We start from the raw sequence: 17,242 nt of genomic DNA, 5'->3' as shown, positions 1-17,242 counted from the left end.
GCCTTTTAGTGGCCCCTTCTAGGAGAGAGATCAGTGAACAGAACATCAGCAAGTGCTGCTGAGTATTCCTGGGAGCTGAGACTGTGCCAAGCACTGGGAGGGATTAAAGGAGAGAGAGAGAGAGAGAGAGAAAGAACCCCAGCTCCACCTCAAGAAGGTTACAGCCTCAGTGATCCAGTGGGCATTTACTGAGCATGATGTGAGCCAAGCATGTGCTGGGCTCTACGGGTCTAGAAGGGGATGAAACACAGGCTCAGAGAGCACCTAGGTGAGGGTGACAGATGGACACCCGGCAAGGAGAAACAATTCAGGCTGAGTGTTCTAGAAGAACCAACAACCCATCATGGAAACAAAGACAGGGAGGCCATGGGGTGGACTAGGCTATAATAATCAAAAGATGAACAATGAGAGGAAGAAGGAGATAAAATAGAAAAGGCTAGATAATCCTCAAGCTGTCAAACTGACCATCCAACAAACTACATCTCCTAGAGGTCCCCAACTAGGTCCCCTTCCCAAGATGTTGATTTCCCTTTTTATCCTAGGAGAGTCCTCTTCTCAGGAATCATGTGGGCAGTGGGGAACTATGGAAGGAGGCAGGGAAGGGGGTGAAGGTAGCATTCTGCTTTTCCATGGGGGGGGGGGTCACACTTTTTTTTTTTTAAAGCTGGCATTTGTAACCAACCCTCCACATCTGGCCCTTACTTCTTTGTCGCAGCTCTAGGTACTCAGAGCCAAATCAGGACTTGCCCGCTACATCCCCAGCTCCAAAGTACTCATGCTACCCGCTCTACTTAAGTGCTTTCTCTAACTAATCTGCCTCATAGTGTCCATCTTTAAAGCTCATTTTGAAGGTCACCTCTTCCATGAAGCCTGACCTCTCTAGCAGAAATAATTCTCACCTTCCTCTGGGTCACTTCAACTCTAGTTTTCCACCAAAGTTGACTCCATTTACTGCCTTGTTTTTCAGTTATTTCCATGTAAGTCTTTAGGGTCCTAGTGTTTGAACTTATATAGCATAGACTCCTTTGGCATCTTCGCCCGTTGATACCTAGGACAGTGCCTGGTCCACACTGGGGACTCAAGACACACTGTTGGAGTTAAAGGAGACACAGACCAGTGTCCTGCCTTTTGTTGGAATTTCTCCTTGATTCCAGGGCTCTCAAGTCATAGAGGCCATAACAATAATGAAAGGAGGTGAAGGCCTACTCAGGGCAAGCCACACCACACCCACATGGTGACATCAAGGACAGCTAGAGGGAGTGTAACTACCAATTTTCCATCAACAGCTGTGTGGTTTGGTTTGGTTTGGTTTTTAAACTTTTTAACTGCCTTTGGACCTGTTCTTGCTTTCATCAGCCAGGTATCCAGAGACGATTAGAAGTTAAGCTTTTACAAGAACACTGGTTTGATTTTTCTTTTCTTCCCACTACATACCTGAAAACAAAAGGCTGTCAATCCCCTCTCTTCAAAACAGTAACCAGCAGAGGGAGGGAGGAGGGGAAAGAGACCCATCTTGCTTATGTCTTTGCTCCATTGTGAGTTGGCAGCTGAATGATTTTGTTTCAGAAATCAGTCCCCATCCCGATCTCATTTACCCTCCCCAGAGCTGAGCCTCTGAATCAGAATTATATATAAATGTTCCCGTGGTTCCTTCACTACCCTTCTCTCTTCTTCCTTCCTTTGCCTATCCAAAACATACAGGGGCAGAGTTCTACACACTTAGAAAACTTCTAATGTTAAAAAGAGCCGCCTTCTTAGGTAAAGTGGTTATCATTTGTATGCTTCCGTTCCATCAGCATTCAAGACATTTTCAACAGCCACTTCCCCAAAAAACCTGTTATCCCACCCTTAGCAGCCCATTTCCTTTCTTACAACTTCACCCTTTCCAGGTGATCCTTGGAAAACCCAAGCCTTATAAATTTGTCAGTCATTAACATCCTAGAGTGAATTTCTGTTGTGTGAAAATCTTTCCTTCCTCCCCAACTTGAGACTCTCTTAGGGATTGTATCCCAATGTAAGGCAATAAATTATAAGGTATGGGACAGTGCCTCTCTGCCTTTTCTTAACTTGACCTCTTGTGCTACATATAAGAATCTCACACTTTCTATAATGTTTGAAAATCTAAAAAAAAATTATTTTCCAAATACAAAATTATATTATGATATTAAATATGCTTTTTTTTTTTGTCCCCAGCTAAAACACTTCCCCATGCTGAGATTCTGATGGTGCTATTGAAAGTGGGCAATAGCAACATTGTATCAGGGAAGATCTTCAGGGAAGGAAATTGTCCAGTCCAAATGTGTTAGTGCTGGAGAAGGAAGAGTCACAAAAGAGTAGGAGCCTAGGAACAAGGACAAGGGCAGCAGAAGTTGGAAGAAACCTTCACCAAATATAAGCTTTGCCTGAGAATTTCAGTAAGAAGAGACCCTGCTTGAGACCAGTACAGAATATTAGGGAGGAATATATGGTTCTAGTTACCAAGGAAATGCTTTCCCTGTGTGGTCAGAGTATAAACACCAAGGTTATGAAACAAAATATAACACAGCATCCCTCCCCAGAATAACAATAATAAAAATATCCCCATAAAACTTTGGGCAGTTCTTGGCACTGTTTTCAAAGCTCTTTTACTAAGACATGTCCAAGTTTCGTGGAGCCTGAATCTTACATAATTTCAGAATGAAACTGAATATTATTCAGGATGAGAAAAGAAACCAAAACAAATTGCACATTTTGAAAAGCCAACAATTAGTACAAACATCACAAAATCCAGATAAATTACCTAAATTTTCTTATTCATTAACTACTATTACACTTCCATGTTACTTGTTTACCTATACTTTTTGGCTGCATACTCTTTGACCATCTTTTAATATGACAATGATTCTATAATGTCATTATCTATAGAAAGAATAGAGCAATAGTCTTTCTTTCCTCTAGGATAACTATGGTCAAAATGTGTTTCAGATTACTGATAAATTAGTAAATGTTGTCTCATGTTCACAACTGATTACTGGTGATATGAAAATTGTTAGAGTTGTAAAATTTTGGAAAACCTTTATCAAGCTTTTTTCATAGTATTTCTGGGCATTTCAGGTTTCCTTGTACAGTGAATAATCTAAATAGTCTTTGAGTTGACATTCATGAACGAACTTGTCATTGACGTCCTGTTAATAGTGAAATATTCTGTGTAAGTCTTTAGGGCGCCAGTGTGTGAGCTTCAATAGAGTAGGCACCTCTGGCATCTTTGCCCCTTGATGCCTAGAGTGGTGTTTGATCCACACCAGGGATTCAAGACACATTGCTTGAGTTAGAGGAAACACAGACCTGTGTCCTGCCTTTTGTTGGAATTTGTCCTTAGTTCCACGTCTCTCAAGTTGGAGACCATTAACATCAGCGGAATGAGCTAGGGGCCCACTCAGAACAAGCCAGGCCACACCCATTTGGTGACATTGGGCATTACACTTCCAGTAATAATGCTAGGTAAATCTGCACCATAAGGTGAGACTGTACCTGAAAAGCCACTTCTATACCAGAATCACCAGCAATAATCTAACTAGACAGTGAAAGAACTCCATTTGAGCCACATAACCATGTCCACCTTAAATCTAAACTAAATTTCTCCCAACCAACTTCCCTTTCATTAGAACTCAAACAAAAAACTGTGGCCACTCTAATTCCACCCTGTTCTGTGCCACAGAGAGAGTTGGAAAGGAAAGAGGTAATAGTCTCAACTGATTGCAGCTTTGTGATTCTGAGCAGAACATAAGGGACTGGAACTAGTCCAAGGCATGGTCTGCCCAGCACTAAGGGAAGCAGCCTCATTCCTTCCTTCTGTCACTCAAGAACGCATTTTTGCCAGTCCCCACTCTCTCCAGGGCTCTCTACTAAGAATCAGCACCAAGGAGATGAGTATGTCATATCTATATTTACTTGCTCCCATTCACAACAAAGTGAGGAAGACAAACACACAGGCGTAAATCACAAGACAGCCTGATGAGGGCTCTTCATGATAAACTGAGTGTGCTTGGAGAGCCGTGAAGGCCTCACAGAGGACTCACTGAGACTCACAGTGTGCAGAGCTAAGCCATCTCGATTCTTTAATCCAAGACACCACTTTGCCCTTGAAGGCTGTGCCTGAAGGGTTTGCAATATTGAGGCATGGACACAAAGCCTAGGCCTGTCCTTTGTAAGTAAGGCACCAGTGCTGATCTACATAGACTGATTCACTGCTGTTATTTTGGGTTATTGGCCGCTAAGCACCCACCCTGCCAATGGCCCTGGACTGGAAGAGCAGTGACCTCAGCCTTTCTCCAAAGCTCATATCCATATGCTCATTTGACTATACCTTCAGTGACTTGGTCCCCCCATTCATGCCCTTCTCCTTTCCCCCAGCATAGATATTATATTAATCAACTTAAAGCAGATGTTCTTAGGAAAGAAGTAGGTCACGTCTGAAGACCCAAATCCCATCCAGTCTTTTCACAGAATCTTGACTAAAAAACTGGAATTGATATTGCAATAATTAAGAGCCAAATATGACTACCACTGGTGGCAGATAACATTTCACTTTCATTAAGCAATATAAAATAGACGCGAGAATTCCCGGCTGCCACCCCGACACACCAGGCTTTGCAGAATGAATCTTAAATTGCACTATGTCAGTCAGAGCTCAGGAGTTATCAGCATCATTTAATTAACTTTTTTTTTTAACGAAAACTAACACGTTGGAATAAAATATAAAAATGTAATCCCTGTGCAAACCCACTACTAATCATGGCCCCTGGCAGAGGCCCGGGCTGCACCTAAGCAGGAATCAGGGCATTAAACCCTTTTTGTCCCTTCCCTGAAGCCTCCTCCCTCAGCCAGAAGGAAAGAGGGCTTAGAGACTCCTTCCACCGTGGCCTTAGAAGCCTCAGGAATGGGGCGCCTGGGTGGCTCAGATGGTTAAGCGTCTGCCTTCGGCTCAGGTCCTGATCCCAGGGTCCTGGGATCGAGTCCCGCATCGGGCTCCCTGCTCCTTGGGAGCCTGCTTCTCCCTCTGCCTCTCTCTCTCTCTCTCTCATGAATAAATAAATAAATAATCTTAAAAAAAAAAAAAGCCTCAGGAATGAGAAGCAGTTCTCTTTATCGAGGCCTTAGCCTCTCTCCTCTTTGCCCTAATGTTATTAACTTTTAGCCACTTTCCTGTTGAAACTGACATGTATCTTTGTTCAAAAAAAAAAAAAAAACAGCAAAACTTTTACCGTTTTTCCAAAAAAAAGAATAGTAACTGGAGTCTTTGGCTCCAATTATGAGAGGATGTTAACACCCATGAATTTCATGTATGGGTGTTTTCTGCAAGAGAGAATGCATACTTGGGGTCCACACGGGCAAAGTGAGATAGGGGAGAAGGAAGGTGTCATGGAGCAGGGCTAAGAAATGGTTGACACTCTTAGGGTTCAACAGAATGATTGCCAAACTGCAGATGGATTTGGGAAGAGGCTTTCTTGGGTGGTATGGACTCTACCTGTAATGCACTCTACCCTTGTAATGGCAAACACATGGCACAGGTGGCACCAGGCTCCCTCCCACACCCAGGGCAGACATTACCAATGAGTCACAGCACTCTTCACAGCTGGTCTTGCATTTGGCTTCAGAATCCTACTCCCGCACTCCTGGCAGCCATTACTAATCAATAGGTATTGGCACTCAAGAGGTAACCTATTTGCCATCCTTTCATTAGCCAGAAGACCTGTGCCACCTGTTGCCACCTGTGTCATGTGACAGCCACATCGCTGGTCAGAGAATTCAAGCATTCTTGTCTAGATTTTTCAATGGCCAGGAGGAGTCCAAAATCAGGGGTACTTCCCAAGTAATTGAGCCAGGAGCTGTCAGCTAGAAGGGAAGAAAAAAGAAAAAGACTGCCTTTTTTGGGCCCCATTATACAAGAAATGAAAATGTTATGTTTGCTTTATCATCAATTCTTCAGCTAACTGTTTGTTCTTTTTCCTTCTGTTTTCTTTCTATAAAGAAATAAAGAGTTTAAACATAGGTAAGACGAAGAACTCTTTCCCATATAATTTGATATGGTTCGTTTGCTTCCTTGTGTTTGCTTTTTGTTTTGTGCTTCTTGTGTAATGTGTATTTTTATGTACCAAATATAGTAACTTTTTTATGTGCTAATTGTGTGTTGTGGATATGATAAGCTTTAGCAATTATGAAATGCAGTCAAAAAGCAACCAAATAAGCTGACAGTAATTAGAATTTCCGGGAGATGCAAGTGCAAGATAATGAACCCTCAGCGAACTTTTATCCCGACTGCTCAGTGCGGCCCATAATTGGGCTAAAGAGTTGAGGCAAACTTCTGGCTTTTGTAAATGCTGGACTGGGTTCACAAAAGCTTTAATGAACTGGAAACGGGTCAAAAACTCATTTTCAACTCATTAATGATTTTCCCCCCTGGATATATGGTCATTTAAAAAAAAAACAAGTTAATTGACAATCTGCTGGTCAGAATGAATCCAACAGTCAGATGCATTGGGAATTTTCATGGAGTTAAATCACTTTTAAGTAGTTGGAAGGGTGTAGACCAAGTAGTTTTTGTCTAAATCCTTTGTCATTCAACTGCTCCAGGTTATCATTTAAAACCATATTGGTAAAATTCACATATATAGTGCACAACACACATATGTGTGCATATGGCTCTGGGAGCTTCCCATTACAAAGTTAGGAAAATGCCAGGTTGCACTGAAATGGAAGAAAAGTGACCTTTTTTATTTGGAAGAAGAAAGAAAAGCAAAACGATGTATTTTAATACTCAAGGGAATGCTTCTTCTTGAAATGAAACATGGAAGGGGCTTCTTCCTGATGTTACATGAGAATTAGACATAGAGTGGAATCAAGTTGTACAAGATCGTCAAAGTCAGTGGAAAAGCCATGCATATGAGCCCTTGGCCGCCTCCTCCATATTCCCAAACTGGCTGTTTACAGGCACCCCAACTGGGACAAGTGAAAAAAAAAAAAAAAAAAAAAGCAACAGTGCCCTGGAAGGCCACCCCCCATTCAAATTCACATACCCCATTTGACCTTCACCACATTCACAGATGTGGAAGCATGGCTGTCCATCTACCCAAGAGTCTCTAAGAATCTTGGTTGGGATGGGTATGACACCATGGGATAGAATAAGACCCCAGCAATAACTGACCCCACACCCTCACACATCTGCTCTTCTGCCAGAGTTTTTGAAAAGCCTCTTTGAATCGGGCTCCCTAGAAAGTCCAGAATTAATTATCTTGCTCATAGATAGGCACAGATGTGCAGTGCCCGGATCCTTCTGTTGATCACGCCAGCTACTATTCATTCAGTAACAAAGTAGAGCATCTAATTAAAAAATGGCATGAAGTTTTCCCTTTCTGCCCTAATTTGTTTTGCATATGTGGATATTCTCTGAAGACTTAATAGCCAAAAAAAAAAGAAGAAGAAGAAGAAGAAGGAAGGAGGTGAAGGAAAGAAAAGGAACCCTGGTGGCCTACTCTTGTAAACTAGTGTTCTAGGCTGGAATTTTGGAAAGACCCTGACTTCTAGTTCACTTATGTTTCTTAATAGCAACCTGAGGAGAAGCTGGAATTAAAGATGGTCTTGATTCACAAATTGTTCCTAAAAATAACTTCCTAGTTCTTTTCTTCCTTAAATCGAGGAAGAACTCAAATGGGGGTGTTTTAATTAGTAATTTACCAGCTAATGTCAATAGGACAAATGCATCCAACACTATCATCACCCTCACCTTGCCTTCACCTCTTCCATCCCTTTCCTTCCCATAATTCCAAACTACAATGGAAAAATAACTGAAAAACAAAAGGCCTGTGCTCATTTTTGGCATGCAGCATCAAAACCTTATCTACCACACTAGGGCAGAGAGGCATTCACTAGTGGTATTCTAGAGGTAGTGACTTTAATAACCAGTAGAGGAATAGCATGAGCACCTATTCTGGTCTCAACCTCCAACAAGTGACAGACACTGCAAAGGGAAGAAACTGTAGGGTTTTGAGCCAAAAGGGACATGAGCGATGATCTGATTTCTTCATTATCCAAATAAGCAATCTAGGACCCAATATGGCCAAGAGACTTACCTCAGGTCACCAGCTGGGTCAGCATTGAGTTTAGAGTTTCCTGTGTCTTAGTCCTGTCCTAATCAGCAACATATAGGGCGGCTAGATACATGGCAGAGAAAGAGGTCCAGGTCTCTGAGGCTTAGTGCCTTCCTATTATATTTCTCACACACGAGGGTATTTCTCTCCTAGTGTAGCTTAGGGCCTTAGCAGATCTTGGTCCATACCTCTAAGCTCACCCAAAATATGAAAACTATATCTCCTCCCTCAGTAATCCAGATTCTGGGTATGATATCAGCAAGGCATCAAATTTCTTCAAAAAAAAAAAAAAAAGCCAACTTTATCCATATCCACACTAAAGAATATAGATACTGAGGCTGAGGACTAGGGATCGCTCTGGGAGCCTCCCATCACAAAGTTAGGAAAACTCTAGGTTGCCCCAGTCTTCATGATCTAGTACCCTGGAGGCATTGAGGAAGCATGGACTAAAAAGAAGACCTTGTCTCATGGAAGTGTTCCTCAATCCCCCTTGAGAAACAGATCAAACCCATAGGGGGAAGTAAAGAAGGCTGATACACACAAAACACGAACACAAAAGCAGGACCAGAGTGGGATCTTTCGTACCAGCTGAATGAAGCAGTGGCATTTTAGTACGATGGGAAACGATGAACTCGGCATAGCATGAGGAGTTTAGGTCCAATTAGAAGTCAGTAGCTAAGAGCCATGATGTGTTAGAACACTAAGCTGTTATGTTAGATTCTTTCCAGTTCAATAAAGTGGAAAGACACTGGAAATGGCTAGAGTCTTGCTAAGATTTTTGTCATCTCTTTGATCCACTAGACCAGCTGCTTAGCCCCCTTCTCATTTCTCTTTGTGCTTCTTCTAAAGCAACAACCCAGCGCACAAGTACTATTTGGCAGTAGACCCTGTGTCTGGCTCTCTCTACGTGTCTGACACCAACAGTCGGCGAATCTACCGAGTCAAGTCTCTAAGCGGAGCTAAAGACCTGGCTGGGAATTCAGAAGTGGTGGCAGGTACTGGAGAGCAATGCTTGCCCTTCGATGAAGCCCGCTGTGGAGATGGAGGGAAGGCCGTGGATGCCACCCTGATGAGCCCGCGAGGTAAAGGCTACCAAGGAAGAAAGCCTGTCCCCCAGAATAAGCTTGCCACAAGCTTGGCTCTCTTCTTAACTGAAAGTTAACTAAGCCCAGGCAGTCCCAAATACAGCTTTCCCTACAGTAATTTCACTCTGATAGGTTGCTTTGATGTGTGGGTATTTAAAAAAAAAAAAAAAATGTGTTTATCTGAAGTAAACTTCATCAGCCACATAGATTACAAATGGAAAGTGGGGTGAATTGCTCCTGGAGATTTCTGACTGCTGCCAGTCACACGGTGTCAGGGGGAAACGTTAGCTCCATGAGCCAGAGAGCCAGCTGGAGACAGAGCCCAGTGAGGGCCTCCAGCCACCCCCAGATGTTCATGTTCGACAGTAGTGTGCATAGTCTTAAGCACAGGGCCTGACATTTTTTAAGAGCCCAATAAATGGTGGCAGTTAAGAATGGGTATAATTTCCAAGGGCCTGGGATTGGCCGGCGAGGGGGGCGGGGGGTTGTTCTTAGAATCAATGGATCTCTATTTGAAAAGGACCAGGGTTACTTAAGGTTAAGGACTGATTGGTCCTTCGAAGGCCCAATTCTTATTAGCATTCTTAGCTACCACTAAAGGATCTGGCAGCGTGGATTAAGGATGAGGAGCCTTGGGCTTGGGCCTTAGGGTGAAGGTGCCAAAGAAATAGAAGCCACCGTGTGCATCTTACCAGGAGAGTGCTAGAACAGGTGTTCCCACAGGGCATACTGAGTAGAGTCAAGGCTTAATTGTGACTTTCCTGGAGGATATATTTTGAATTGGGAGTCTGTGACAGCAAGAATCACTGTTTCTCAACCCCAGTGTTGTAATTAGTTGTGAAGGGTATTCAAGTAATTTACTACCAATAATTTTTCAAGCAATGAACTTGGGAAATAACTTATTTTCTGAAGAGAGCAGATGCCAAGTTATTTCCCCATTCATTCATTTGCAGCCTTGGTTCATTTGCAGCCCAAAGTTCATTCTTCAGTTGGGTGGTGATACAGCCAGCACCCCAGGAACTATGCAGGTCTCAGCACAGTGCTCATGGGAAAGGGTATTACCTTTAAAGGTTGACAGCCACTGCTCTAAAGCCTGTGAATCCATCCAGGAAGGTCCCTGGCCCAAGAAGGTAATGCCCAATAGGGCATCCCCACCTCCATCCCCACAAGCCCTACTCCTTGCCAAGAAACACACTCCCACTGTTTGTCTTGATCAGGTATTGCAGTAGACAAGAACGGGCTCATGTACTTTGTTGATGCCACCATGATCCGGAAGGTTGACCAGAATGGAATCATCTCTACCTTGCTGGGCTCCAATGACCTCACTGCTGTCCGGCCACTGAGCTGTGACTCCAGCATGGATGTGGCCCAGGTGGGACTTTCTTATTTCTCATCACTATGCCACACCTGGCTCTTGGCCTGAAGTTCTCACCTGCAGCCTGTTTGGGTTGAAAGTGGAGTGGAAGGAAGAGATATAGATAGAGATTACAGGTTTGTTTGTAGAAGGCTTGAGATGAACTAGACAGCAAGATGGAACGGGAAATGTCAGATAGGAATGAGAGAGAGCACAAGAGAGAAAGGAAAGTGGGGGGGGTTGGGGGGTGGTGGGGGGAGTTCTGCTCAGAAAGTGGAGCTGGTGACATACTCCAGCCGTGGCAGATTACAGGGTAGGAGTTACTGTGTAATTACCTCTCTTCTCCATCGTTATTGCAGGTTTGAGAATGTACTATACAGTGTTATATGTCAATCAGAACTTCCCTGTTAATCTGAAATGATTGCATCCTCACTATATAAACCTTTACTTTGTGCAGTAGTAAACTAGAGCAAAGCCATCTACAAGATTCCGCCAAGTGATATTCCGTTAGTATGGGCTCTTATGGGGGCAGAGAACAGAGGCTCACTCAAATGTACAGCAGGAGAAACTGGACTTTATTATATGGATCCTCAAACATCCCAAAATATGTTTGCCCTTCCTATAAGGGCCTTTTCAACCTTCAGTCAACCTCATTAATTTCAGCTCAAATTCCACAACATACTGACAACTTGCCACCAAGATGGTTGCTTCAGTTTTGCAGAGAAGGCCTAGTTCATTTCTTCAAGCAAATGCTCAAGTTGTAGTTCACTAGCCGGACTGTGCATTGGCGACCCTTGGGTCCAAACAACATGGCTCCTTTTGTGTATTAGATAAAAGTGCTGCCTCTAAATGAACATAGCCTCCTTAGGCCCATGGCTTGATGAGCAGAGGACGGGATGGATTACATCAGCCCCTTGTGTGGTGAATTACCTGTACAACTGTATATGATGACTCTGACCTTGGTCCAATCTTCTGGGACTGAGAAGAGCAACATGGGTAGAGCTGGTGACCTACTCTAGCCACAGCAGATGATATCACAGGAGATGGCCATATATTACATGGCCTCTTCTTCATCGTGTCCACTTGACATGGGCAGTGGGCAAGTGGTTTGGTGATGGGCACTTCTCATACATTGTGGGTAAAAAAGTCTTTTTTCCCCAGCTGCGTAAAACCAATATATGTGCCTCACAGTTAAACATTGGGCATGTTAGAGGCTGCTCCTTAATTTGATGCCATGTCATCCACAGGTTCGCCTGGAGTGGCCAACAGACCTCGCTGTCAACCCCATGGACAATTCCCTGTATGTTCTCGAGAACAACGTCATCCTTCGAATCACTGAGAATCACCAAGTCAGCATCATTGCAGGACGCCCCATGCATTGCCAGGTTCCTGGGATTGACTACTCACTCAGCAAACTAGCCATTCATTCTGCGCTGGAGTCGGCCAGTGCCATTGCCATTTCCCACACTGGGGTCCTCTATATCACTGAGACAGATGAGAAGAAGATTAACCGTCTACGCCAGGTAACAACCAACGGGGAGATCTGCCTTTTAGCTGGGGCAGCCTCAGACTGTGACTGCAAAAACGATGTCAATTGCAACTGCTACTCGGGAGATGATGCCTATGCGACCGATGCCATCTTGAATTCCCCATCATCCTTAGCTGTAGCTCCAGATGGTACCATCTACATCGCAGACCTTGGAAATATTCGGATCAGGGCAGTCAGCAAAAACAAGCCCATTCTTAATGCTTTCAACCAGTATGAGGCTGCATCCCCCGGAGAACAGGAGCTGTATGTTTTCAACGTCGATGGTATCCACCAGTACACTGTGAGCCTGGTGACTGGGGAGTACTTGTACAATTTCACTTATAGTGCTGACAATGATGTCACTGAATTGATTGACAATAATGGCAATTCCCTGAAGATCCGTCGGGACAGTAGTGGCATGCCCCGCCACCTGCTCATGCCTGACAACCAGATCATCACCCTCACAGTGGGCACCAACGGAGGTCTCAAAGTCGTGTCCACGCAGAGTCTAGAGCTTGGCCTCATGACCTATGATGGGAACACTGGCCTCCTAGCCACCAAGAGTGATGAAACAGGATGGACAACTTTCTATGAGTAAGTACATTTGTTAAGTATTTCTCGACAGCACCCTACCCTAGCCAGCGGCAGGATTGGCTATCCACATAGCTTTCAAAATTGTTTAGTCACATTGTCTTCCTGACTTTAATGTCAACTTGTGGCCTCAAGATACTCATGTCCCCTCTCCTTGACTTCTAAGTGATTTGCACTGTTGGGTCTATGATATTGAACATCCTCCCTATAAGGGCTGGCAATTTCTTTTGCCTGCTTGCCCTTCCAACTTCAGGATATTGGACATGCACAGCACCTGGGAGAGCAAGTGCTCATTAACTTTGCTGATTATTCATGTTTGCCATGGGTGCGGAAATTAGACTCTAAAAGGCAAGGTCCTGGTGGGACTCCTGTAATTGGCCCGTAGGTCCAGCAACACACTTGATTGCACAGACAGGTAGATAAACTCTGAATTTCCTCCTTAGCAGAAACAGATCAATACAGATAAAATGCTAGGTATATTAAAAGATGTGAGAGCTGGTCATATTACCCCTAACAATTATCTCATACTTAATAGTACTGCTGTTTATTTTGCCAAAAAAGCTGTTTTCCGTCACTCCTGTGGGCAGCGCTTGGTCACACTGCCCACTGCTGCAGGTATTAACCAGTGGGATGCTGGCTGGGGAAAATTGCTAAGGCGTGATTCCCCCAGTCCCTGCCAAGACTGAGATGGAATTTGCAAGGATCTGGCTCTCCGCGATGGTGAAGGATCTGGTTAAGCTCACATTTGGAGTCCTTGCTTGCTTTCTGTCGGGGTGTCGCTGCTGGCTGAGAGCTAAGTTGGGGAGGGGTTGTTGCAGAGGGAATGGGGGACAAGAGAGAGAACAGAAAATCCCATTGTTGATCACTCCTAAGTCCAGGAATCTTCACTTCCAGTTGGTAGGCAAATGGGTTTGGGAGAATGGAAAGGAAGCTGTTGCCACCTGCTGGAAATTTCCTGCGTTGCAGAATTGCTTTCCCTTGCTCTCTTTCTCTTTGGGCCAAGCTGTCCTCCTCGGATTTCGGAAGCATCCTAGCATCCTTCAGGGCACTAGGACTTGATCAAACTTTACCAGCCAGTGACTCTGCCTCTGTAGGCACCATCTGAGTGCCATCTTTAGCTCTCACACCAACTTAGGCTAAAACTCTACAATAACCCAAACACCTATAAGATGTTCACCTTCCCTTCTAGCAGTCTCACCTAAGGACCCAGTGCATTTCAGAGATAATTTGTTGGCTGACATGAGTGAGTACAAAACAATGTCACTCTCAGGAGGCCATTCTGAATTAGGCCTGACTTAGAGACCATAATAAAGAAGTTCAGCCTTCGGTGCACCTTTAGACACTAGCTCTAACTGGGGGAGTATTTTCCAGGAGGGGTCCCTAGTTGAATAAAAATACGGGCAGGATGCTTTAAAAAAAAAAAAAAAAAAGTTCACAAGTTACATGGAAACTGCATGACTGTTTTCTCTCTTGAAGAGCTGCTTTTTGATAATGTGGATTAATCTAATTGTCACAAATTCTCAATTGTAAGAGTTCAAATGTGTTAGGTTTTCTTGTTGCTCCTAAAAAGATGGTGAATTCCTTTTGCTTTGCAGTACTTTTACACATGGTCAGCTGGGGAAGAGCAGCCTGTATCCCTGAAAGGCCCAAGACTTTACTTAAAATTACAACCACCCCTCCACACGCGCACTCTCTCTCCCTCCTTTATTTTAATCCTTACCACTTGTTACCATCTGACATACTCTATATTTTAAATCATGGTTTATTTTTGCCCTGTCCATCATGTGTACATCATGGAGGCAGGGATTTTCATTCATTTTGTTCTTAGTCATGTCCCCAGTGCCTTGAACAATGACTGGCATGTAGTAGGCACTCAGTAAATACTTGCTTAATAAATGAGTCAAAAGTACCCCTTTAGCCCCACACAGGCCAAAGCTGCAGTGGTTCCACTGAGTGGTCTTTGAGATCCCATTACTGGAACTCATAGGTCCTTGCAACTATGTGTAGACTTATTTGCAAAGAGACCTAAATCTGAAGATACTCCATGGGCAAGTAAGCACAGCTGTAGGAAACTCACTCTTCTTTGACAAAGAGAACATAACATGTTTTTCTTCCTGTGACCCCTGAGATCCTGGCCTCAACCCCAATCCTCTGTTCCCCAAAAGTAGAATCTCCAGTTTCCACTACAGTTCTCATAAGGAAGCACAGCACCAGGAACCATCATACGTGTCCAGGTGCTTTGGAATTAAATCTTTGCCTGGATCCCAGGTCATGGAACTCCTCATACAGTCCCTGTTCGGCTGCAGGAGTTGAGGATATTGTCTGGTACCAAGTACTCCATTAGGCGCCCCATATGCAAACACTTAGAAGTGTTTATTTTATTTTATTTTGTTATGTTATGTTAGTCACCATACAATACATCATTAGTTTTTGATGTAGTGTTCCACGATTCATTGTTTGCGTATAACACCCAGTGCTCCATGCAGTACGTGCCCTGCTTAATACCCATCACCAGGCTAACCCATCCCTCCATGCCCCTCCCCTCTAGAACCCTCAGTTTGTTTCTCAGAGTCCATAGTCTCTCGTGGTTCGTCTCTCCCTCCGATTTCCCCCCCTTCATTTTTCCCTTCCTTCTCCTAATGTCCTCCATACTACTCCTTATGTTCCACAAATAAGTGAAACCATATGATAATTGACTTTCTCTGCTTGACTTATTTCACTTAGCATCATCTCCTCCAGTCCCATCCATATTTTCTTATTTATATTGAGGTAAAATTGATATATTTGTTTCAAGTGTACAACATAATGATTTGATATTTGTATATATTGTGAAGTGATCACCACTCTAAGTCTAGTCAACATCCATCATTTTACAGAGATACCAAAAATGTTCTTCTTGTGATGAGAACTTTTAAGATTTATTCTCTTAGCAGCTTTCAAATATGCAGTACAGTATTATTATCCCCATACTGTACATTACATCCCCATGACTTATACATACCTGGAAATTTGTACCTTTTGACCCCCTTCCCCCATTTTTACCTATCTCCCATTTCAGGTAACCACCAAAATGTTCTCTGTGTCTATGAGCTCAGGTTATTTTTTCAAGATTCCACATATAAGATCATACGGTATTTGTTTCTAACTTATTTCACTTAGCATAATGCCCTCAAGGTCCATCCATTTTGTCACAAGTTGCAAGATTTCATTCTTTTTATGATCGAGTAATATTCCATTGGACATTTAGGTTGTTTCCATATCTGGACTATTGTAAAGAATGCTGCAGTGGACATGGGGTTCAGATATCTTTTTGAGTTTGTGTTTTCATTTTCTTTGGATAGATACCTAAAGTGGAATTGCCAGATCATGTGGTAGTTTTATTTTTAATTTTTGGAGGAAAGTCCATACTGTGTTCCATAGTGTTTACATCAATTTATATCCCCATCAACAGTGTGCAAGGGTTTCCTTTTTTCCACATCCTTGCCAACACTTCTTATTTCTTATGGTTTTGATAACAGACATTCTGATAGGTGTGAGGTAATACCTCATTATGGTTTTTATTTGCATTTCCCATTGATTAGTGGTGTTGAGCACCTTTCCATGTACCTGTTGGCCGTTTGTGTATCTTCCTTGGAAAGGGTCTATTCAGTTCCTCTGTATATTTTTTAATCGGGTTGTTTGCTTTTATGCTATTGAATTGTATAAGGTTTTTTTATATTAACCCTTTATCAGATATATGATTTGCACAAATTTTCTCCCATTCAGTAGGTTGCCTTTTCATTCTGTTGATGGTTTCCTTGGCTGTTCAGAAGCTTTTTAGTTTGATGCAATCCCACTTGTTTATTTTTGCTTTTGTTGCCTTTGCTTTTGGGGTCAAATCAAAAAATTGCCAAGACATGTCAAGGAGCTTACCACCTAGGTTTTCTTCTAGTTTTATGGTTTCAGGTCTTTAAGGTTTTTATCATTCTGAATAAATTTTTATGTAACGGTCCAGTTTCATTGTTTTGCATGTGGCTGTCCTGTTTTCCCAACACCATTTATTGAAAAGACTGTCCTTTCTCCGTTGTATATTCTAGGCCCTTTGTGATAAATTAAATGAGCATATGTGTGTGGGCTCCCTATTATATCTGGGCTTCCTATTCTGCTCTATTGACCTGTATGTCTGTTTTTATGCCCATCCCATACTGTTTTGATTACTATAGCTTTGTAATATAGTTTGAAATCAGGGCGCATGATGCCTCCAGCTTTGTTCGTCTTTCTCAATATTGCTTTGGCCATTAGGAATCTTCTCTGGTTCCATACAAATTTTAGGACTATTTGTTGTTTCTGTGAATAACGCCATTGGAATTTTGTTAGGGATTACATTGAATTGTGTGGACATTGTGATTCTTCCAGTCCATGAACGTGGAATTTCTTTCATCAATGTCTTATAGCTTTCAGTATAAGAGGTCTTTTACCTCCTTGATTAAATTTCTTACTAGGTTTTTTTATTCTTTTTGATGCAATAATAAATGGGATTGTTTGTCTTTCTGCTAGTTTGTTATTAGTGTATGGAAAC

At 42.9% G+C, this 17,242-nt stretch overlaps 1 protein-coding gene across 4 annotated transcripts in view; it reads left to right on the top strand.

The window, feature by feature from the left end:
• The window catches only part of TENM2 (teneurin transmembrane protein 2), a 1,539,571-nt gene that overhangs the window by 1,469,678 nt on the left and 52,651 nt on the right, over positions 1 to 17,242 (top strand). For all 4 annotated transcript variants that reach the window (XM_027606095.2, XM_027606096.2, XM_027606098.2 and 1 more), the window contains 4 exons: positions 6,011 to 6,031; positions 8,976 to 9,208; positions 10,429 to 10,583; positions 11,813 to 12,687. In XM_027606095.2, coding sequence (XP_027461896.1) covers positions 6,011 to 6,031; positions 8,976 to 9,208; positions 10,429 to 10,583; positions 11,813 to 12,687 — 1,284 coding nt within the window. The remainder of the gene's footprint in view (positions 1 to 6,010; positions 6,032 to 8,975; positions 9,209 to 10,428; positions 10,584 to 11,812; positions 12,688 to 17,242) is intronic.

The sequence above is a fragment of the Zalophus californianus genome, chromosome 5 (genome assembly GCF_009762305.2).
Source record: "Zalophus californianus isolate mZalCal1 chromosome 5, mZalCal1.pri.v2, whole genome shotgun sequence".
Taxonomy (NCBI): Eukaryota; Metazoa; Chordata; class Mammalia; order Carnivora; family Otariidae; genus Zalophus; species Zalophus californianus.
Note: the sequence above shows the minus strand (reverse complement) of the source record. Positions and strands in the feature narration are given on the sequence as shown.